This window comes from Cinclus cinclus, chromosome 1, assembly GCF_963662255.1.
Source record: "Cinclus cinclus chromosome 1, bCinCin1.1, whole genome shotgun sequence".
Classification (NCBI taxonomy): domain Eukaryota; kingdom Metazoa; phylum Chordata; class Aves; order Passeriformes; family Cinclidae; genus Cinclus; species Cinclus cinclus.
The window spans coordinates 69,461,677-69,487,053 of NC_085046.1; the positions used below are offsets into that span (position 1 = coordinate 69,461,677).

At 40.2% G+C, this 25,377-nt stretch overlaps 1 protein-coding gene across 1 annotated transcript in view; it reads right to left on the minus strand.

Moving 5' to 3' along the window:
- Window positions 1-25,377, minus strand: part of GMDS (GDP-mannose 4,6-dehydratase) — a 403,847-nt gene that overhangs the window by 58,586 nt on the left and 319,884 nt on the right. The window contains exons 8-9 of the mRNA XM_062499387.1: window positions 23,184-23,302; window positions 13,162-13,258 (exon numbers count right to left, since the gene is read on the minus strand). Coding sequence (XP_062355371.1) covers window positions 13,162-13,258; window positions 23,184-23,302 — 216 coding nt within the window. The remainder of the gene's footprint in view (window positions 1-13,161; window positions 13,259-23,183; window positions 23,303-25,377) is intronic.

Here is a 25,377-nt window from a genome sequence, read left to right on the forward strand (position 1 = left end):
CCCACATATGTTTCTCTAAGATCTTTACAAAGAAATGGTGATTATTACAGCCTGTGTCTGAAAACCTCCTCCATCACCCAGGATGTTCCTGCTCTAGCTGTGCTGCAAATCAGAACCACAAGAAATTTTCCTGCATGAAATAAATGTTCATAATCCAAGGCCATGCTGCACATTACTGAACCAGCTAATAACATGAAGTCATACTGCTACCATGACAAACAGGCTTTTATATGAGCTAATTTACCCGGCTTCTGCTGCACTGAAGCATTTCACGCTGTTGTGACTAGACTCTTCTCCTTTGCTCAGCCTAAATCATTAGGTCAAGTTGCATTCCCATGCCCACAGCAAAGGAAATGGAGCACAAGTAAGTAGAGACACAGTGTGAGATGACAACAACAACAAACAACAATGGTCATCAAGATGCTCCAGAAATCACAGCACATCACTCTTATGCAGTGATTTTTGAAGGCTACAAGAGAGTTTTCAGGAGAGATCTGAGGCTACAAAAAGAGGAATCTGCTTTCTTTGCAGCAGCAGTCATTGGGATATTTTATAGAGGGGGGAAAAAAGAAGCAACAAAACAGGATGCTTGTAAGCTGCCTCTCAATAAAGCACCCCCTTTTTAGGCAAAATAAAAATTAATTTGGGGTATGTGAACAAACCAAAGCAAAACACTGTATAGGACATGAGGAAATGATTTTGTCAGCATGCCTGGAACTTGGTTTTGGAGGGAGCCATCTCTGTATCTATGCCTAAGGCCATGAGAATATTCAAGGTCACTTCATATTCAACAACATGATACTCAATGGGATTATTTCAGTTCAAGTCCACGTGAGGTCTGTCAGGCTCAAGGACCTACATATTCTGTTCTTTTGAAGAAGCCTAAATGTGAAGCTGAAATACACTCGATTTGACACAAAAGCAACACAGGAAGAGTTTATCAAAAGAGGATATTAGTCCTTTTCACAGTGCTAGGCTTAACTGTACAATGTTTCTGGAAATGTTTAATATAACAAAAGTGGAAAAAAAGAAAAGCAAAAAAGCTGCAGGCACAGCTGATGTAAATGTCTGAGTTGACTTTTTTTTTTAATAATAATTTTTATATTGCCTAAATCCCTAAAGTCAGAGTTTGGAGTATCCTGGACTCTGTCTGGAGGCTTCCCAAAAATCACTGCTTGTCAACACCCTTTTCACAGAAATGAGTCTGTTTACCTCCACCACTGCATTGTCAAGTCATCTCTTCCCATTAGCATTACAGTTTAAATTGCTATTCTTACAGAGATGTCTAATCCTCCCTTTCCTTATTCAGGAACTTCTCTAACAGCCAAAGTCCAAGTTAAAATAATTTACATCAACAGAATGTTTTTCTTCAAGGTGCACTTCTACATAGATTGCTGTAATTGGCTAGATGGCATTTTTCATGAGAAGATTAAAATATGCTGAGTTGATAGCAGTGAATAAAAAGGAAATGCAAAAATTTCTAACTGGCTATTCATTCACTTTGAATCCTGATCCAAAGTGAACACTTTCCTGCAGAGGATCTTGATGTAAAGCTCATTTCTGTGCCTTAAGAATCTCTTTATGTCTTTTGGAAGTGATACACAGGTGTGATACCTCTGCTGGAGCACGCCAATCTCCTGAGCTGTCTTTGACAGGTTACACAGGAACCCTGAGAAAGCCTTCATATCACACAGTCTCTGAGGACACTCTGGAGGTTTTGAGGTTTTGCCCTGCAAACAGCGTCTCTCTGAGTTCTTGGCAGTTAAAAAAGACATTGAGGGACAACCCAGATTCTGCAGGCTTTACAGAAAAAATGTAGTCAGCAACAAGGGAAAAATTGGTATATGAACCAAGGAGTCATTCACATCTAATATGTTTAGTTCTTTCTGTTTCTATCCACCATTGGCATCCATTGGTTGGTGTGTGGAAAAAGAGTTATTGATTACATTCCTCCGACCACTTCAGCAGGCCCTTTCCTCTTTCCGTGATAAATAGGACAATTCTTGGTAGACCCAGCCAAAAGCAACAACTCCAATCACTTTGTCACATTTCTAAATGGTCCCTCCCAGCTCAAAGTCCTGGTAAGTCATAAGTTGTCTGCATGCCAATGTACAAAATGGCCATTTGATGAACTCTGGTGTATAATGCTGATCCTTACAAAACCCACAGCAAGTACACAAGCTGTCACGTACTTATACATATGAAGGGTTTCTCCCAGAATTTATCACCCAACAAGCATGGCCGTGAAACCTGCTTTTTCTGAAAGTATATCCCAGCTGACATGGCTGCTGGATGCAGATGTTTGCATCCATGGTATTCTCAGTCATGGCAAGCTATGCTATCATGAGTATCAAAGATATCAGACAGTACTCTGGAGTAAGAAATCCTTCCCAAAGCCATGTTTAAAACCTTAATGAAGTTAATATTTTTTTCCCATTAATTCCATTCAGCAGTTAAGCCAAAGCAGAATTAATTGTGGTTGCTAATACTAGAAGGCAAAAATAAGAATATTTCTTGTGAGCTTTCCAGCACACAAACTGCCTGACATCCATCACCAACTCCCTTTGGCTATTCTTCAAGTGCTCATAAGTCTTCACTGCTGTACATCTCTCTTGTGGTGAATAACACACCTTCCAGTGTTTTCATTTTTACTCTTGTGCCCCCCTTGCCCTTGCATTTATTTATGCCACACAGCTATTGAATTATTATTGAGGTGGGTGGCTTACCTACAGGGCTAGTCATATTCTAATCATGACAACTTCTTGTTTATAATACCTGAGCTATCTCACTCTTGGGAATAATTTCATCAGTCAAGATTAATTTTGACCTTTATTTTAAGACCAGAAGCCATCCAGAAGGCATCTAACAAACATGCAAAATACAAAGACAACACCAATAAGCACCTTGGGGAGGAGACAGACAAAGGAAGTCAGGAATAACACCTAAAAAATACTAGCTTGGACACTCATCTGCAAGCCCTTTAAGCCAACTATGTGCAGGATAAAAGACTGTGGTAATTTTATGGGATTAGCACTACAGAAGAACTGTTTTGTGTGATGAGCAAATGTCACAATGTGTGATCAGTGGTGACACTGCAGTACAAGAAGAGGCCCCAACAGGCTTTGTTCCATAGCTATAAAAACAGTGGACAGAGCAAACTTGGCCCTACCTGAGCTTTTCCTAAAACCTCACGTTTCCTCTGTTTCCAATTTCACCATCATAACCCACTTTTTAATCTCCACCAACACATGGAAACAGAAACTTGGATCAAGAGGAAAATGCTGCCAAAGATTAGAGGTTTGGAAATTTACAATTGTTATCTGAGGAAAAACTGTAGTGGAAGCCAATTATTTTAGTCAGAAATCTTTGTTACTGTAGAAAAGCTTCAATATATGATTTTGCTTCCAAAATCAGAAGACAGAAGCATAGTTTTTTTATCAGTCAAACAGAATTAAAAGTAAGAACAAAAGCAATTCAACTCCTAGTTACTCAGTCTATAAATTTTTAAAACTAAGGTCTGCAACCACTAACTCAACAAGAGATGTAGGAAATTATAAACATGAACTTGTCACAGACCACTGTGAAAAAAAAAACAGGCAGGTGTCCTATTTTAAACCATATTTTTTATTTTCATTACTGTTATTCCACCTTTCCCCTTATGGCTAATCAATACCAAGCATGACTGCAAAATAGTACCAGTTCAGCAATTTGGAGGAAGTAAAAAAAACCAAAAGTGCTTTCAAAAATTACAGAACAACGTTCCAAAAAGGAAATCTGATTTAAAAACCCATTTCTGTGCAGCAGTCGAGTGGTCTGTTTCAAATTTCACTGGCTATCTGTAGCACTGAGGTTTCTGTGTCACTGCATACAGAAAATTCAATGCGATGGGGATGGTGCTGTCTTACTCTACTCCTAACCACAACCTGGTAGATAAATCCTGAAGTCACAAGGCAGCTGAGAGCTCTATGAAGACTTTTAAAATTTACTGGCAAAGCTGGAAGGAAGAAATTTAAATGAGGCCAGGTTAGAGATTTCAAAGGGATGAGTGACTGATCCTGTTTCATGTTATGCCAGACAATGCTAATAGTTTAAACACTAGCTCTGTCAAACAAGAAATAGACGTATTATCGTCTGTGAATTATTTAAATTGACTTCACCTACTCACCTTTAGAATTTTCTGACTGAAAGGCAAAAAAAAAGAAATCAAGAAAGAAAAAGTCTCACAAGAGAGGCATGCACTCTTAATCTATTACTAATGTCTTCTTGAATCCTGTTAATATTTTTCATATTGTCTGCTCTGGTGAGCTCAAAGACTATATGTGAGGAATGAGCAAAAATTCCAGCTGATCCGGGGCATAAAGCTCTTAATGTTTAAGTCTCTCCTGCCCTGCAGATAATTATTGTCTACTCTTTCATGCATCCAGCTGGGACATCAGACAATTTGGGGAACATCCAAGATGGGCACGAAGAACCATTTCCTGATTCATAATAAATATGGTAGATGTTTTTGACACACAGATAATTCTTCTTGGGCTTTATTCAGCAACAGCACTTCTCCTCCCACACCCTCCCACATTTTTAAAAAGTTGTTTACATGTCTACAAAGCTCAATTTCCCCTGCTATTCAACCACAGAAGCTCTTCTTGAACACAAGGGAAGTAATAAGTATACTAAAAAATAATTAACAGTGTAAAAGGTTGTTAAGTTCTGATATGGTCTGAATCATCACTGTGAATTTTCTCTGGAATACAAATATGAGAGAAGTTATAGAAGCTGATCCTCAACATCACTCAACAAGCACTCCTCAACACCATCATCATCACAGAGTAGCAATAATAGCAAAGGTCCCACCTATTCATGCCTCCTTCATGAAGTTGTTAATTTACAAATGATGACTCCAAAAGGTGATAGAGGGGAAAGGTAAAGGTTTATTTTTTTAAACAACCACTTCCAAACTTCCATCTCCTTTCAACAATTTTCCCTTTTGAGAGAAATAGCAGATGGTGGAGGACAGGGATGAGTCTGAACAAAAATGCGTTGCTGAATTTTTGGGGAGACAGAAGACCTCTAGAACTAAATTTAAAAAGTCTTTACTCACCTAGAAAATTGCCTTCCTTCCCTCCAAGTTAGGCTTTCCCTAGAAAAACTGAAGGGACAATTTAGATTTTTTTTTTAGCAGAATATTTGTTGTCTAGTTTTTCCTCCAGAAGTGAAGTTAAAACATCCCACATTTTCTAGGAGAATAAACTTCAGATAACTAAAGAAATGAAAGAAATTGATAGATGCCTACTGCCATTTTTGGACTGTGAAACACCTGAAAAATTATGAAATTAAAGGTTTTGGAGACAAACCCCCACAGCCTCCTCATTCCTAAGAACTTGCTATGTCTTTATGCATTTCTCCTAACCTGGTCCAAATGGCCCTTTCACATTGCCCTGGACTGTCCCTTGTAGAATCAACTGCACTCACTCATAACATCTCCAGCAGTACCAGAGTAACCATGATAAATATTTTGCAAGAGGTGGAACATGATTTTGAGAATCAGTGGCTTGAAATGCTATCTTTCAAGAAGAGAAATACTAGGTGCCATGGCATACCCAGGCTGGAGACACCTATTTCCCCAGCAAACCCCTGACTGGAGGATTCCATGCTGAGAAGGCTGCTGACCCAAACCCAGAAGAAACTGCTATTGCCAACACTACAACCATCTCATGGGTTCTGAGATGAAACACATGAACACTCTCGGGCTGTCATCTTCCTTTGTACACCCACTCACTCATAAAATAAAATACAAACAGCTGAAGGCAAGCAAGCTCTGGCTAAGGCTGGAGAAATTAGGCATGAAACTAGCCCTTAATTCCAGATTTGCTGAAGGAAACCTTACCTCTGTCTCATATCCTATGTATTCAAAAGCCATTTTTATTTTCATATAAATCATGCAGTTTACTTTTCTCTGCTGCCATTCTAAAACCCTTCCAAGGGCTGAATTGGCACAGCACACTCAAAAGAAAAGGTTACAGTGATGTGGGAAATGCAGTCAAAATGAGAACAGTACTGTTAACATATTGCTTGACTTTTAAAAACCCATTGTAAAATAAAATAAACAGCATCTGGAAGTGTGACAGATCTTCAGACACGTTCCTACTTTTAATTTTGAGCAGTAATCAGGTGTGTAAGTGACCTCAAGCACCTCTGACACTAAGGTCTTCAGAAAACCATGACAGGAACAGATTTGTGCTGAGCCACTCTGCCACTCTCACTAGAAACTCCAAAATGTGGTCTGAACCACAGTTTGGCTCTTTTGAATGTCTGATCTCATGTAGAAAATGTGGAATAGGTGGTGGGGACTGCTGGCAGGAGGGAACGCTTAGCAGCTGTGACAAATGTGTCTTGGTGTTGCCTGAGCCTGGGCTTCTGTCATGGCTTTTGCCTGCTCCAGGCTCTCTCCCACCCTCTTGACTTCCCTTCAGAGGCTTTGCATTTCCCACCACATCTGCTGGAATGTTTGTATGGGACAGGCATAGGACAGGCAGTGATAAGAAAACAAGGGTCCAAATGAGGGTGAGACCAGAGGGAGAGAGAAAGATAACAAAGGGGTGGGGGGGGAGAGGAGGCCAAATGGCAGGCCAAGAGAAGGGGGAGGCAAGGGGATAAGAGTTGAGATAAAAAGAGACTTTCTGTGCATGAGTAAACATGAATAAGTGAAAAGGTGGCCCCCTTAGTGCCAGGAAGGCAGAGAATAGTTAAGGGCTGGAGCAGTTGATTCAAACTACAAACTGCATGAACTTGGTATAATTCCTTCTTGCCTGTGAAGCTACACTAAGAGAACCTGACTAAAGAAAGTGTCTTGAGCGGTTTCAGCATCTCTGCTCCCAGGCACTGTACAGTGGGGCAGGTAAATGAGAAAAATCAGCTGGCACCTCCTGAGTTCCCACAATGTTTGGGCTGGCCTCCTTAATTCCCATTACAGATAAATTGCTCTCCTCCATATTAAGATGCAGCAATGCACACAAGCACACCCTTGGCTACTGGTATGAAACTGTCCCTATTAACTATTCATGGCCTTGATGCTTGGATGCCTGGCTGAATCAGGTAGGGTCTAATTAAGAAGGTAGACATCCTTCTATCCTCATCCACCTCTCCCTCAGCCTTAATCCTCCAGTCACCTAAGTTTAATTTAAAAATTTATTTTCAGGAGTTGAGCCCAGATCTGTCACATGCAAGATTGCCACTAATTGCTATGTGTCAACAGCATTTAGAAAAATGAGCAATGAATCAAAACCACCAACCTTTCTGCCTGGATGACAGCTTTATCTTTACACACCAGCTTTTCGATGGGGTTGCAACCTCTTTACCCACCCAGAATGGGAAATTGCATTGCCCAAAATCAGTCAGAGATTTCTTCAGCCAGCCTGAACCCTTACAAAGAAAAGCCACTCATCTTGTAGATGAACATACGGTGTAACACCCAAGGTGCAAAAGCACTCCAACCTAGACCCCAGGAGGTAAGGACACCCCCTTCCTCTGGCTAGCCTTGTCAGATGGTTGTGGCATTAGGGGATGGGAAAGCAGACTCAGAGAGTCTCAGGAAGATCAATGAAGATATGAAGGTCACAGATGACACATGGCTGGTTTCAAAACCTCAGGAATGACAGCAAGGAAAGAGGTGGTGAAGGAAGAAGGGCAACAGAGCCAGCTGTAGAAGTTGCCAGAGAAATGTTTTGTTGGAGGCACAGCAGAGGAGGAGCAGGATGACGCAAAGAGAAGCAACAGATTAAAGGACAGTGTACGAGCAGTGGTGTCCAGAGGGATTCCTTCGCTGGATGTGCTGGCCTAATACTGATGTAATGAGCTAATTATGAAGTAAAACGTCAGAATTTGTGTGGAAGGGCTGGAGGAGCACATAGTAGGTATCTGCTCTCACTAGTAAGGAGGTAAGATAGGGCTCCTGTTAAGATTCTCTTAAGGGGATTAAACAAGGCACAAAGCAAGATTGGACATGAGCCTGCTGAAGCTCCTCCAGTTTGGTGACATAATGAGAGAAAAACTTGATAGCAATAATAATCTTCCTTTCTTCTAAGGAAAACCCACAATGAACAAAATTGGGATGAGATAATAAAATGTAGAAAGCTACCAGTTCAAGGATGGTTGCATCCTCTAGGAATGACAGCAGAACACAATGCCATGAGGCTCTTCCCCAACTTTGCTGCTGCTTAATGATGTCACTTGAGGTCTGCTCTGCCACACATGTTTCAGAGGCAGAAACACAGTGATGCTATTTTTTTACAATCCTTTTTTCACATGCTTGTTGAGAAATATTTAAAATATGTTGTGCCTCTTAGACGCTATAGAGAAAAGTTACTACTAATCATTATTTCACTTGGCTGAGTTTGGCATGTATATTTTCAGAGATACCTCTGAAATGCCTGATATGTAAGGCCTTAACTGAAACAAACAAACAAACAGTATACTGCAGGTTTTATTAGCAGGAGGGACAAATAAAAGGAAGAAGATGGCAAAGCAATGCAGAGAAAATGCTGAGATTAAAGTAAGAAAAAATATAAACATTTTGGCTGAGACAGAAGCAAAGTCAGCGTGGAAGAGAATTAAGGACATCAGAGGCAATAGTTTTCAGATGTTGACATACATTTTCAGAACAAGGAGAAAAGAAAACAGATAAGAGAAGACTGTCAGTTTTATGACAGTTCACAACTTCTTTACCTGACTGCTAGAGGAAAATAGACAGGAAAATAAGCTGAAGATTATTCTTCCTTGAATGCTCCCATTTAATTTTCATAAGTATTAATAAAGGCCACATAGTGACATTGATGAGCAAAAAGATCCTTGAGGAAGGGAAGCACGTGTTTCCTCATGCAGATATCTGAACAGTTTACAGTCACAGGCAGCTCTGAACTCAAGAGTAGGAAATGAAGCTTGTATGGAAACTAAAGTGGAAGTGTGGGGCATTTAGGGGTTTGTGATCATGGTTTCATTAGACTCGAAATGCTCTTTAGGGCAGGAACACTTAGAGGAGTTCAGAAATGTTTTTTACTTTAAGAAAGCTGACTTTGGGAGAATGTGATATGCCCCAAGGAATTTTTACTGGAATCCTATGAAACATGGGAAACAGAGCTGAACTTTTAAAAAACATCTGAAGAGACTGAAATTTAAAGCCATCCCACTTAATTCCAAGGAAGAAAAAGGGTAACTGAGGCCAAACACAGTTAAGCAAAAATGCAAAATTTATATAAGTGACACAGATAAGACTTGAGAAGATATATATATATAATATATATGTATTTCATTTATATCAGTGCTAGAAAGAACTGGGAGAAAAACTGCTTAAGGCATATAACAAAAGGAAGAAGTTAGCAGTTAGCTAACTAACTTTCTCCTTTGAAGAAGAATAATAAGAGGCCAGATGACTACTTAATTATTAGCATCACATTGTGACAGAGTTTCCAGGCTTGCTTAAAGGAAGGAAATTTGCATTGATGATGTATGTACATCCTAAGAGTTACAGCCATGCCAGCCCATAACAAATGTGATGCATGGATTAAACCTGCAGTTCCTACACCAGGCAAGCTGTAGGACAACTGCAGAAACAGGTGGGAGAAAAGGAGAAGAATTCTCTGCAACACATGCAGAACATTAGATTTGGAGAAAGAACATCTACACATGGTTGAAAAGCTTCTTTTATTTTCCCCTTTCAAACGATGATGCAAACTCCTAACTGAGAGATATATATGTTCTGTGTTCTGTGATGACAAGACAGACCAGTGAGATCTGGAGTTAATCCTCACTGTTGCAGGAAAATGCAATGAAATGAAGCAAGCTCCTATAAAACTGTTAGCTTAATATCTGCCATGCAAAAATAATAGAAGCACTTAAACACCTTAATGAGCAAAATTTAATTAGTAGCAATTGTGCAATTCTTGGGGGAAAATTCATGCATACAAATTAATTGTAATTGTCCTGCTGAAAGATAAGAAAATTGAAGACAGACCCTAACTCTATAAGAAGTACGCAACTTTTGGGGTTGAGAGACCTGATGTTTATGACATTATGTGCTGCTTGTTTCCAACTCACCAAGCAGCTCATTGAATTTCAGTTTTAACTTTTGAAAAAAAAAATTAAAATTACTTTAACATTATTTTTGTGAATGCCAATAATTATATAAATACAAGTTGCCTACGTACAATAGGAACATTCTGATTATAAGTAGAAAAGACTAGTGAGATAATTTCTGAAGTGCTTTCATTTCACAGGTGAGTAAATTGTACTGGAAAGTGAACTTTACATGCCTAGAGCAGAAGGTGAATGTAAAGCATGACTTTTCTAGCCATGTGTTTAAAAAGCTTGCAAAATAAGTGAAAGCACCTTTTGTAGTGTATCAAGTTCAGTATAGAAAGCAAACTTGCCATGAAGCTCCTGTGGAAATTGTTGATTTTAAGAAAGGAACAAACAAATTTTTCCCCAATCTGTGCAGCATGTTAGCCTCTGAAAACATTTTAAAAAGGGTCAGAAAATATACTGATGGGAATTCGATAAAAGCTGAAAGAAATGATACTGATAGGTTTGCATTTGGCAAGACACAAGGAAGGAAGGAGAAAGACAGGCATTAGAAGCATTAGCAGGAACAATTCCCAAGGCCAGTAAATATCAAGGGGCCCCACGGCAGTCAAAAGCAGAGTGAGGAGATTTAGAGCCAAGGCATTCAAAGGGTCTACTTAGTTTGACCAGAAGACTGTCTCACATTTCAAGGTTTCTTCTTCAGTACAGCTAAGCTTTTCAATGGGAGGCCTTGACCCCAGGGATCACTAACTGAAGAAAACAAATGTGTTTTCAAATGAATGTATTGGCACTGTCAGAACTGACTGTACACAAGATTAAATTATGTTTATTTTCAATTTCCAGAATACCATGTTAAATTTTAGAGAGACAGACAGACGGAAATGTTTCCAAATAAGACATGAGAGTCTGAGCATCAGATTTTCTGTCAGCTGTGATTCAACAGCAGAATTCCTGTTAACTGAACTGGCTAAACCTCCTCCCAAAATGTCAACCTGAGGTTTTCTTGCCTTCAGCAGTATTGGTACAAGTGTCAGCAGGGGACACGTGCTGTCAGTCCATTTTAGTTATTTCATTGTCCTTCCTTGCTTTCTTGTGATTCGGTTTTGGTCTGGTCTTTTGAATTGCACAGATGTGATTCCCTGAATGAAACAAGTTTGCTTGCCTTTGACAAGGAATGGAAATCAAATTAGAATAAAAAAACAAAACATAAGAAATTGATTCTGGGTATCCATCCTGAGATTATCTAAAAAGGAAACTCATTGCAGAAAAGAGGTATCACATCTCCTCATAGAGGAGTTCCCTCGTAGCTCCTCTGCATGCTCCTTAAGACAAAAGTACTTTGTGCTCCTACCTTGATCATGCTTGAGCAGCTTTACAGCCTTACTGAGTTCCACAGGAACCAAGTCAGGACTGCATTAAAAGTAAGGCAATATGGGGGTACTGGAAGGTAGAGATGGAGCCCTCATTCAAGGGAAGGCAGCCTATGAGAAACCAGGTAATTTCAGATAAACATCAGACATCTATTGTGGTTTTACACAGTCCTATTTCAAGCCCACATTCCACTCTGTATTTGAATTCTTCCCTATTCTCGTGTATGGAACCACTAGAAATGAAAAGTATTCCTGAGGGGTGTGTGCTTATGCATTGTCCCAAAATAGTAAGTATAATGAGTTGAATTTAAAATCCAGAAAATGTGTTCCCAGCGGGAGACCAATAGGGACAGAGAGGAAGAAGACAATGGGCAGCACTACTCCAGAAGAAAACATCTGAGCACATGAATAACCCGAAACTACAGCAAAGACTTCCAAGGAGCTACATACTAATCATGAATTTTGAGGAGTGAATATGTACTTGTTAGTAAGAGGTATGACAAAGCAGGAAAGTGGGTCTCACAAAGCACAGACTTGTTGGGTCAAGTGTCCTTTTCCTGTTTGGCAAGTCCTTTTGTCTCTGTCCTCCTTATCATCCTGACACCTTACCACAGCACAGAATGACAGACAGCTCTTAATGACTTCCTAGCATTTGATTCTGATACACAGGTCCAGCCCTTTTTAACATAACATGAAAGTGTCTATTCCCCTCTGAATTTCAGTTTGAGACCCCATGCCCACTTCCAAACATGCAGCCTCCCACTCCCACCGGCAATCTGTGTCAACAACACAAAGGTGCTCTTGTCACCCGCTCGCTTGAATGACACAGCTCTTCTGAATAGACACACCGACAGATAATACTGTGTCAGTGGGGCTCGTGTCCCTTTCCCCAGGAGAGGAGGAACCCTTTCCTGGGCACACCCACTCCCACATAGCACAACTGGGGCTACTGTTCCCTGTGGCCAGAATCCAGGCTTCACCCTGTACCATCTTTATGCATTGCCACCATTCTGCCTGATCTGGAAATACTGTTGTTTTTTTCTTCCTCCCAGATTAGGTGACTGGAGCAAAGGGGTTAGGGATTTGGTCCTGCCAGCAGCATGTGCTGGTTTAGCACCCCTGGTAGTTTTCACTGAGGCATTCCTGGGAGTAAAGATGTGTTCTGCAAATGAGCATCTGCTGAGTGAGACCCTGCAAAGCACATGAGCACATCTAAAGCAGCATTTTGCAGCACACATAGTTACAAAGATGGATGCTGGACAGGGGATACTCAGTGGCTGGAGCTGAAACACTGCTGTAAAACACAGAAGGTGGTACTTTATAATCGTGCCCACCAATGCCCACCTTCTTCTGCTTTCCCTGCTTGCAGCTGGAGAAGGCATGACCATATTCCCATTCACGAGGAGCTGTTTTACACTTTGTCCCGTTTCCCATATGATGTTTTAGCCCCCTGAGCACCACCTCTCCCACTCAGGGAGGGTGACCAAAGAGGAGCAGTGTCTCTGTGAGAGGGTCAGCCACTCCTCCTGCCTTCTCCTTGTTTCTTCCCAGGTAGCTGGCTGTGAGGGGCCAACAAGCAGGCTAATTTAGAGCTCTAAAAGCTGGCAGCGGGGAGTGCAATTAAGCTGTTTTCACAGACTGCTGGCCAAATGCAGCAATTTATTGGCTGAGTGATCGGATTATTCATTTGCAAAGCCAAGTGAGGGCTTTTTCTTACCACTTCAGTTGGCCTGTAGTACTTGTGATTGACTGTCACATGAATCTTGCCAGTCTCTTTGCATCGTCCCACTTCATTTTCATTCTTCCCTTCCCACCTGTAAGGAAGATAAACATTTAATCAACCCATAATTACTTTAGTGCTCTGATCTTACCAACATTTGGCTTGCTTTCATTTACTTGAGGCTGGTGTCAATTCTCCCTGCAGGACAGTATAAACTCATTAGCTAAAGGAACAAAGGGAGAGTTTAGACTTGAATAGAGTAACAATGGCTTTTGAAGTCTCTTTGTTTTGGTTTTTGATTCAGTGGAAGGTCTAAAATACAGGACTTCCAAATTAAACACATAATGCTAAGGGAAAATAAAATGCCCTGATTTCAGAATGTCTCATGTATCTGCAAATAAATATGACAGTGAGGTTTTTCATTTGTGGATTGGTTCAAAGCTGTTCTCTTAAAATATTTTTAATTCTTGTATTTTGGCCAATATTTTCAGGAACTCTTTAATCTGTTAATTTTATAGATGTGAAGCTCTGTTTGAATAGTATTAAACAGCATAATTTAATTTGCGCTTTACTAGAAAAAAACAAAACAGTTCTAGGGCTTTCGGTCCTGCCTCGGCATGGTACTCCACATACATGTATTGTAAACTCTACTTGCTACCTGTGAACTGAAAAGTCACCTCCTTCGGTCCAAATTAGTTTCATATGTGTTGAACAGCCTGCAATTTGCTGTAATTGATGTGATCTGGTTGAGCTCTGAACCATTTTCTCAGAGACTGTCCCGGTTTCAGGAGCAGCAGAAGAGGAATGGCTTGGTGGGTGACCAGCTCTGCCTTTGGGGAGGTCAGGCTGCAGCCTGGAAGCCTGGGGACAATGTTCCCACTCCAAATAAATGCTTCAAATGACACATGTAGGTACATACATTGGTGCCTCAAACTTCATCCACTGAATATACAAAATCCAGAGTTGTGATTGAAATTTTTCCCCTCTTTGCATTTTGCTTTTTGGTATATACCATGGGGCTCTGAACCAGCTTGGCTTAAAAATGTGATGGTGAAATTAGCTTTTTTTTTATATATATTTAAGTAAAATGTGTATAAATTAAATCAGCACTGTGATTAAGGCTATCTAGCCTCAGTCACCAGCAAGGAAAGAAAAACATCCCTAGCCTCCCACTCACTAATTCTTCTCCCAGCTCTTGGGATTTTGTCGCAGATATGATTTCTCCTTGCTTCCCTCCCCACACAAGATCCTTGAAGAATTTAATTCTTTGACAATATCAGTCTTCATTTTTGAGTTTCTAGCCCTGAGGGCTAAGGAGAAAACTCTGAAAATGTGACCTCTGTGTACCCGTGAAGGTTTAAACACTGAAAGGCAGAAGGAAATACTAAATATGCATTAATGCAAGTTTTTGAATCTCACAATTTTTTAAACACAACTCATGACTTTTGAGTGATTAGCAAAGCCTGTAGGATGCTTGATACCGGGAACATTTCACATTGAAATAATTTCCTGCAGATAATAGTGACAGTGAAGTCAGCTGTTAATGGGCATGCCATGATGTTAAAGATGATTTATAATTTAAATTTTCTTTCTTTTTTTGTTTTTCTTTTTGCAGTTGCTCTGTTGTGAGCTTGAACGGCAAAGTGTTCATTCAGAAGCCAAAACTAACATTAGTCCCTCCCTTTAAAGGGCAGAGGGTAAAAATGTGCCGGACTCAAATGAGCTTAATAGAAAACTAACCGTCATCAGTAAAACAACAGGAAGCGCTTAGATCAGGAGACGTCAGCTGTTGTTGGAGGTCACTGAGCAGAGAACCCCATTTAACACCCAAAAGGCTCCAGAAGGCTCAGCCCAGCCAGTAAAGACTCACTTAATGTCGCTATCAAAGTTATATAACAATAGAAATAGCTTAAGGAGAAATCTCCACCCGTTTTGTTCAGCCCAGCAATGTGAAAAGTTCACAAGGAGAAAAAAAAAGAGAAGTGCTTCTCATTGTGAACAAAGTAACGTTTGATAGCTGCACTTCTAATTACTCCTGGCACCTCGATGCTCACAGCTGGGATCAACATACAGCTGATAAAAGGGACTGTGCAAGGACCAGCCTGACACCAGGACCAAGATATCCATTTTCCCAACCAACTCCCTCTCCCCTCTCCCTCAAACCACAAGGCAAGGGAAAAAAACCCAGCACAACCACCCTTAATTTATAGTCAAATTGCAGTCAGAATTGTTAACTGGAAAATGTCATGCCAAATTATCCTGAAGCACGAGCATGATGGAAGGGGCACGGGGACCCCTCGTGCTGTGCTGTGGTTTCAGCTAGCTCCAGCCCAAAGACTACCCAGCTTTCTGCTCCACAGGGCAGATGCCCACCTAGGCATGAAAACAGCCTTGTGCAGCCTGGGGGAAACACAAGGGATCCCTGGCTGGAGAAAACTTGGCTCCTCAGGACTGGGCTAAATTTATAGAGGACAGGCAGTGGATCCCCCAAGCCCAGCTGGTGCCAAAGCCCAGAGCTCCCATGCAGGCACCTGCTGGCCTGGTGCAGGCTTTGCCCAAAATGCTGCTCCTCGAGCCTCTGCAGGGAGGCCACTGCCTGCCCCAGGCTGCGCAGCTCCACCCTCCCACTGAAGCAAGGGATGCTGATGGCCTCAGCCGTGTGTCAGCATGTTCTGCACCTGGAAAAGGATGGGCAAGACCACGGAACTGCTCCTGACAAAGCAGGTGTGATGGCCTTTGCACCTACACTTCCATGTCTCTGCTGGAGATGGGTGCTTGGGGATTGCTGGGGGTGATAGTCAATGGTCAGCTCTGGTGGACTCCACTATCAGCCACCTCACAGTTTTCCATAAAACTAAGATTCAAATGCACGAGCAGGCTTACTTACTTGGAAAGTTCTTCACTTTCCACTGGGATGGAGTGCATTTAATTTAAGGCTAATTTCATATCTATTATCATTAACATATCACTATTTTTACAATACTTATCAGTGTTGATGAATGCTTCTTTGGCTTTTTTATTTTTGGAGTTTCCAATTATTTTTCATTTCCTATAACTATTCAGTAAGACAGCAAGCTTCAAGCAATGAAAACTCCCACAGGTGTAGAAGACTTTATGAGGATGAAAAGCTGGGGTACCCACCTGATAGGTTGTGAAGTGGGCAGGGAAGGAAAGAGGGAAGCCAGGATAATTGAGGAGGGGTGGGAATAGCACTGCAATGGACCAAATGGTCAGGCTGTAACTGAGGAGGAAACAAGTCAAAGTACATATATTTTTGGGGTGGTGAAGAAATCAAATAAAAATGAAAATTTTCACAGAAGCAGAGATAAACCGAACAAGTATATGCATTTCATCTCCTTACTTGATCTTTACACAGAAACAGAACCTATAGCATAAAAAAAAAAAAAATCAAAACCACTAGAGGCTACAGCTGCTCAGCTTCTTCATGAAAAATAAAACTATCATGGTCACCTTTATAATGAAACAAATACCAATAGAAAATATTTTCACATTTGAAGCTGAACAGTAAATCAAATAAAAGTAAAATTGTATGAAGGTTTTGCTTTTCCTCCACAGCCAATATTGTATATCGTTTGTGCAGATTTCTCAGATCTGTGGCCCGATTTCTGCTACACACAAAATTAAGCCAAAGCACTTCACTCTGTCCTGGCACGTTATAAACAGCAAGACTGACACCATATAACAGATCATTAATATCTTTTGCAAGTAATCTTTTGTAGGGAAACTTTAAATATGATTCTTCACATGCTCCTTTGCCACCAACTCAACCACCAACCTTGCCAGCAGCTCTGACACATCAAAGTAATCATAGATACAGGGATTGCTTAACCATGACCTTGTGCTTAAATCAAAAGCATGCTACTATAAAGGAATGCATTTTTTTTTCAAAAGCTCTGATGAATCAGGTATTCGATGTTTTTTTGGCTTTTGTTTTTACTAGTCAAATAGTCCAAGCACTGAAAGCTCAGATTTAAAAAATTTAATTGCAGCTCTGCATATTACAAGATGATAAAAAAGAATACATACTAGGCTCCCTATTTAGTTTTTATTTTTTTTTCTTCTTTCTAGATAATTGGAAAGCTTTTGAAACTCTGTCTCTTCACTCCAATTTGTGAAAGTTGGTGTTGTGGTGTTGGGAAGAAACTGTTTTCTCAAAGAATATTAATGCTTCTGTGAAAATCAAAGCATTATGGAAAGAAAAGTTTTAGTTTCAAGCAAGTTCCATTAGTGTCAGCCTAATACAAAATTATTTTAATGATGTCTAAAATAGAGGCTTTTACATTTTCAGAATGGATTGTTTTTCTTTCTTTCAGAATGGCTTAAAAATTCTAACTTAAGTTATCCTTTCTTTAATGGAGGTTAGAAAAGAAAAAAATAAAGATGTCCAGCTGACCTGAAATCAGTTATTTTTCCAAACTGCATTTGTGACAAATCTTTTAATTTAATTTCAGAGGTGGGATATATGGAATTTGCCATGAAACACCGTATTTCATTCTAAACTAGTCTTTCTATTGTAGAAACTCTCATACCTCTTATGTAGTCACACAATTAGACTATTACAATTTTCAGGCCATAATTTCAATGCTGAAACAGTTATTGTGTCTGCCTGCAAATAAAACCTTGTATCGATAAGAAGTAATGAGGGCCTGCTTAGCTGAAATAATTAATTCTCCAGCTGAGGTGGGTTAAATGCCCTCTGAAATATATACTCTGTTTTGAGAATGACAAAATTGATGCAGTCCAAAGTGAGGACTCTTTTGTGAGGGCTCACCCAGGCCAGCATTCTTCACTGACGTGGCTCGGCTCCTTTCAACTAACTCTCTTCAAAATGCTCCACTTGCTGTAGGAGATTCTGTTCCTCTCCATCTGAAAGCTTCTCATTTTCTTTTCTGATTTAAATACAACACACAGCACTGGCCATCCAGCAATTTTTGGTGGGGAAAAGCCAGATCTGAAACTAGAAGCTGTTTTGCTGATGACTGCTGATGGTTCCTCCTCCATGTCCCGCGTTCTTTCCATTCTTATAGCAATCCTTCAAATCTCATGTGTTTCCGTAACCCAGCCTTCCATTTTGAGATAAAAAGAAAAAAGCAAACAAACAAACAAACAAAAAAACCCCAACAAACAAACCAGAAAAACTCTTCTCTCTCAGTTCAATCTCAGTTCAACTTTCACTGTCACTGAAGAGGCCACAGGAGTTCACCTCAGAAGACCTTATAGCTGATCTGCAAACTTCCCTGTTTTAGGCTGACCTTTTATAAGACCAACTAGCATGTTAGTAAAGATAAAATTTGTATGTAGAAACAAATGACTAGGGTAAAATATTATTTTTTTCTGAATTAATTCTTATCCTGGAAGCAATGAATATTTCTGTATCAAATGTGCATTCATTTCTGTATCAATAAAAAACACAATAAATCTTTCTGCAGCTTGAACAGTTTTGGATTTTTTTTTGTTTTGTTTTTGGTTTTTTTTTTTGTTTGTTTGTTTTTTTTTTTTTTTTTTAGTTTCCACATTTGCAGACAGGAGTCTTTGCAGCAGTCTGCAAAGAACTCTGAATGCTGTAGTGGTTTCAGGCTATCTTTGCAATCCTGTTCTAATTTAATAAGATTAATGGCAGAAAATTAGTCAAGACAAGCATTTGCCTGTTTCATTTACCCTGCTGTAGCTCAAATTATAGGCGGGAAGTGTTTCCCCCAAGTACTTCTTAATTAGTAATAGGCAGAAGGGAAAGTAAAAGAAAAAAAAATGTAATCCTTACAGGGGAAAATATTTATAGCTCTGAGGCTTTCCTGTTAGTACAAAGGACTGAATTTGAAAGATTCAGAGGACTACATAAATATAATTTGGAATTTCTCCCTTGAAAAAGAAATGTAAGAGGAAAAAAGCTACACAAGGTAGATAAACTTGCATGAACACTTTACAGTCCATTTCAGAGAGAGAATCATTCTTATTGCAGCTGTACATTTCATTAGTTACAAAAATGTAGTAAAGTTTCTCTCTGTCTTGTTTTGGCTAGAAAACGTAGTCCTGACATGTGCTAATGACTGGCTAGGACAGAATATTATGTTATGTTCTTGGAAAGACTTTTTAGGCTGTCCTGGATTTTCAGCTGTACAAGTTAATGTGAATTGTTAGGAAGACAAAAAACTTAAAAAATAAAATCAATATATTTTGTTGGTTGATGAGGAAGCCAGGATCTCTTTTTTCCTGTTCTCCACTGCAGTATCATGATGTGACAGCTAAGGTTTTACATTTGGAACTTTCCCTGACAAAGCATAAAGTAGTGATGGCTAAGAGCCCCTGCACACATGCCCAGCTTTCTCAGATGTGGTATGAGCTCTGCCAAGTTTTGTTTGCCATGACTTCTATCCTGGACATTTATTCCATCATTTCATGAATTTTGAAAGGCAGGTTGTACAGCAGTACTGGAAAGCCATTGCTTATAGCAGTGGAAAAAGCTGCTAGAAATCTCCCAGGTAAGTTTCTGAAGTTGAAAAATTTCAGAATACCTGCAATCCTGCAAAAGCCCCCCAGAAACCTCAGATAACTCAACCAAGCTTTGAGGAACAGTAATAGGAAGAAAGCACATATCCTTGTGGGAACCTGTTTAGCCACTGCACTCTGATGCACTGGTTCTTAGGTGACTGATAAATTGAAAAGTCACAGCTCAATGGGGACTCACCAGTGGGGTCTCATGATGCTAAAAGGGAGGGTTTTTCTGCCAGGCTGCTCCCTGAAGGAGATATATTCAAGCTGGAGGAGGTGGGAGTAGAAATTCACTGGGGCTTTCAAAGAAAGGTACCAGAGAGAGGTTACCAGACAGCTGGCCAAGGAGGGACTGTGTGTGCTGCAAAAACATGGGTCAGGCTGACACCTGGGAAAACTATGGAGGTTCTTAACAAAACTTCCCAAATCCTGAGGAATATTTTACATCTAGTGCAATTTCAAAGATGAGCAATGGCTACAGGATGAGTAGTGGGTGCATTGCAATGTTATTCTCACCTTGGGACAAGGGGAAAGAATGGCTGGTTTATCTGAGCAGGCTACATGCAAAATATTCAGAGTTCACTGTCAAAATGATCAGCAACAAAATTATCACTAGCACTTAAAAATGACACCTCAGTCCCCATGTGTATAGTTAGTTATATATCACCTGTAAATGGCTTAAGGAATAAAAATTTATTCACAGGAAAGAAAAACTTCAGAAGAGCCAGGAGAACTAGAAACCCAAGCCCCCATTTCTAAAGCAATTCATGTTCCTAAAAATCCATGTCACTACGTGTCACATGAGTTCTTATACAATTTTTGCAAATTACTGTTATTGATTAGTAATAAAAAAGAGCAACTATGCCTTTGTACACACGAAATACCTGCTCTAGTTCACATTTGGAGTTATACTGTAAAGTTCTTCTGAGAGACCAGATTGTGATGGCTATAATGCAAATACTGACTGCATTAGACATCAACATAAATGATACACAGTCTACCATATGGAGCCATATATGAACAAAAAGTTAAAAGAACAGGACACAAAATTTTGAGCGTTAGGAACAACAAAATCTAAAGTAATCTTTTGATATCCCCTATATAATAGAAGCTATTAATAAAAGTACTTTCACTTTTATTTCTGCCCTTGTTATTTTCTTTACGTTTTCTTGAGGACTTAATTTGCTTTCTGGAAAACACATAATGATTTGTCACTCTTGGGAAATGCTGAGCCTTCTTAGACTAACACCAAACCAGGGAGTTCAGTTTTAAACTAAGGGATAAATATAGTGACATCAAAAGAAACCACAAAAAATGATATGGGGAACATCTGCAAATAAAGACATTCAGCTAGGTACTGACCTTTACATATCAGCCTCTAATTGTAGGTAATCAAAATTTAAAAAATTGAAAAGGCTGTTCACCAAACATTCATTGTTGCTTAGACAAATAATAATAGACAGGGACATGGTAGTTCTCAAAATCACTGCAATTCTTACTCAGTTAAATCCGTAGCATTTTCCTATCCATTCTTACTATGCAGAATTAGCTTATAAACACACAAAACAAAACTATAGAAAGAGAAGGAAAATTAAGAAAGACAAAGCAATTATTAGAGCTCTGACTATGTCCCCTTCAGCCTCTCCAACCTCACTACTGTTAAGGTATATGGGACAATGTGTGATCACAGGGACATCTTGCAATGAAGAAATGTGAAAAAACATGGGGAGAAGCTTATTCCCCAAACGGAGCTTTTGGGTCAGAAATACTATTTATACGGTCTCTCTCTCCCTCATCAGATTTTCTGTTTCTGGAAGTTGATGCCAAAAATTGAAACCAGACTAAGAACTCATTGAGGAGAAAATGTTATTACCTCCCCAGCCACCCACTGGCTGTTCAAATAATATTGTATATATCTGTGCACTTCTGCATATTTATTGAATTTGTCAAGTTTTTGTTCCCAAGTAAAACTTATTGGCCCTGTCAAAAGTTCACCAGCTGCACAAGTGACTTTGATGGCCTGAGGAACAGCCCTGGCGTTAGCGTCATGGAAGAGCCTGTGGCTTTCCTCTCCCTTTTCCAGCTGAGATTGGTATGTTGATGCATGGGGCCCAGAGAAGATACAGAAGGAGGGAAATTGAAAAAATAATAAACAATAAAAATATAAATTACAGAAAGCGCTCACCAAGCCATCCTGGTTTTATTATACAGCCTTGGGAAGGAATTTTGTATTTTCAATCAAACTATGTGGAATATGCATTGTAAACATTCTGCACCCACTGCTCAACATTTCTATGGCTTAGTAGGAGAAGAGCTGATAGGAATGTAGAATGGTTTGCTACACAAGCCTTGTAGTGTGGCTGATGGGCTGCCAACTGGAAAGAACAGGGCTGCTAGGTGTCACCTCTTCAGACTGCAGAGGATGGGAGCAGGACTGTGGGGATCTGGGGCACAAAAGACAGAACTGGGCAGAAAAGCCCCTGCTGAGGGTCAGTTCTTTCCCTTTTCCCTCTGTGGAATTTTCCCCATTGTCATGCTAAGATACCTGTTGACTGGGCCCTGGTGGCAAGGGGGAGGGGAGAGAAGAGGGGAAACCCCTCAATATCCAAACAGCCAGAAGAGCAGACAGAAGGCTCTGGCTCGGCCCATTTCCCCCATGGAGTTCTGACGAGAAGGATGATCACTGCCTCTGCCCCATCCCTGCCATCCCAGCGTCGGGAGCCATCCTCACTGCTGTCGGACCCTGCCCTGCTGCCTTCTCGCTGTGAACTACCACCATCCAGCACTCTGCTGAGCATCAGGACCCACACCGTGAGCGGAGAGCTCTCTCTCCATCTCTCTCTCCCCCTGGGACAGCTCTGCCATCACCCCCAGCCCTCCTGCGGCTCTGCGGGACCTGCCCGCCCCCAGCACTGGGAACTGCAGCTCAGGGAAAAGGTGCCTGCAGCCAAAAAACACTGGGACTGAGTTACTGTTCTGTTTGTGGGTAATTTCATAGCTGTTGTTGTTCTTGTTTGTCTTGTTAGATATACTGGTAAAGAACTGTTATTCCTATCCCCATATCTTTGCCTGAGAGCTCCCTTAATTTCAAAATCATAATAATCTGTAGGAAGGAAGGATCACATTTTTCAGTTCAAAGGGAGGCTTCTGCTTTCCTCAGCAAACACCTGTCTTTCAAACCAGGACAGCCCTTCTTGCAGGAGGGTGATGATCAGCACCCTGCTACTAACATCTCTGGAGGGGCTTCCCTACCCCAAGACAGGGACAACAAAAAATGAAGACTTTGATAAAAAAACTAACATTAACCCACCTACCTTTTTAACTTATGATCTAGAGGGCAACACTAGACATATCTGCTGTGGCAGTAATTCATGCATGGATGGTCTCAAATAGAAAATGAGGAGGGTGGGAAATGAAGAATGTAGACAAAAAGTACTCTGTTCTGTCACAGCAAATGTGAGAGGCTAGAAATGTTCAACCTGTGGCTACCTTCTCATCCTCATACTTACACAATCGTTTTCCCAATGTGCTTAAATGACTTCTCCACAAATTCACGGACACTGTGGACCTCCCCAGTGGCTATGACAAAGTCCTCAGGCTCATCCGTTTGCAACATCAACCACATGGCCTGCAGAAAGATAAACAAAGTCAGATTCAGTGTGCATGTAAGCGGCCTCTTTGGCACACGGTATTGTATTACCGCGTTTCTGATTTGGAAATAACTGCACGTACACACACATAACCCAAGCTGGGGAAATTAGCACTTTCTTTACACAGTGGCTATTAACCAGTTCAGTGCAACTCTGAAAAGAGTTCAATTATTTCTTATTACAGAAAACAATGCCGTATTTGATTTTCAATTTGTTTCACAGTGGGAGTTTCTGCAGGGGAGACATTAATATGTTTACTTTTGAGCACTGAGACTTGGTTTAGTACTCATGAGCATGGATTCACTTGTTTAAAGCGCTGCATGAATTGACATTGATATGGGAGTTTCTGCAGGGGAGACATTAATATGTTTACTTTTGAGCACTGAGACTTGGTTTAGTACTCATGAGCATGGATTCACTTGTTTAAAGCGCTGCATGAATTGACATTGATATGGGGAAAAGAGCAAAATTTTGTAATGTTTCAGTCCAGAATGCTGCTGTCTGTCTGCTACAGAATGATTTCAAACACATTGAAGCATAAAAATATGGATACTTTTCGCTGTTTCTTCGGCCACATTTGCTTTGCCTAAGATGAGATTTTAATTAAGAGTGAGTATTTAGAAAGGTACTTAACCAAGTTAATCCGGTTTCCCTGCTGAATAAGTGTTGAATGTTACATATTAAAGTACTGTAGAAGAAACTTTTGACATGGGAACACAGAAAATCCTGGTGGAAAAGTGACATAGCCACTAACATCAGTTTCAGAGGACTGTTTGTGCAGCAAGAGTTGTGCAGTGTCTTTTGAAGCAAAATTTCATTGGATTGTCAACATGTTTGCATTTCATGGGACCAGCTTTTAATTCCCACAGAAATGTCTTTCACAGAGTCCTCTCCCACAAACAAGTAATTATGGGTGGGCACCATCTCAGAGGGCTGGCCACCTAAGTCAGCATGAAAGCCAGAAAGCAGATGGAAAAGAGGTATTCAAAGACATGTGTGACTTGTCTGAGATATCACAGCAGGTACATTTCAATTTTCTGATGTGCAAGGCAGTGCTCTAGTGACTGGACTGTTTGACTGCATAGGAGCTGTAGGTGTATAGAATAATTATTACTTTCGATAAATCAAATTATGCAAATGCTTCATTTCTTTGGAGAGGAAAAGGGAATACCTGCATGGCGTGTTCCTAGTTTAATAAATAACCAGAAAAGGGAAACAAAATAATTCAACTCTCTCTCCATATGGTAAAAAGGACTGTCATACTCTCACATTGTAATCCACGATGCTATTTGCATTGACCTCTTCGCATCAGCTTTAAAGAAAACATCTTTAGTAGGTCCCTTGATGGCACTGGATACTCTGCAAATCAGATTAATAAAAGCTTTGGGATAGCTCAGTTTCTCTTGGTAAATACTACCTGAAATATTCAGTTTTTCCTCTCTATTCTCAACAAATCAGTGTCCTGCATAGCAAGGTAATACATTCCACTTAAATGGTTCTAGGTATGATTCATTTTTCTTTACAGTTATTGTTTTATGCATCTTCCAAAGTTTTGACAAGATTTTATTAACATGTTCCTTTTGAACCTTTTTACTTCTTGAATGTGCATGGAAGGCTCAGTTTTGGGCAACTGCTGTGTAAGTCCTTGACATAAATTATAAATTGTGCTTTAGGGAGATGACCTGCTGGGCAGGACAATGGCAGCAACTTCATTTTTCCTTTCCAGGATTGAACATCCTAGTCAATGACGCAGAAATACCCAACTGGCTGATGAAAATCATCTTGTGGGGAGGAGATGTCTTAACTTGTATCTCTCATATGAGTGTTTTTGGAACACTGGGGTTTCCCTGCTGATTTGAGAGGTCACTGTAAATCACCAACTCCAGTTTCTTCATGACTGAACAAGCTTGCAAGACTCACAGTAGCAGCAGCTGCACAAAAAGGTAACAAGAGTATCTAAAATAAGTGGCTGAGAGTTTCGGTTCTCCCAGCCTAGTCCCTGATTTCACAGACCTTCAGGCTTCCTTAAGCAGTCTAGCTGAAAACAACACAC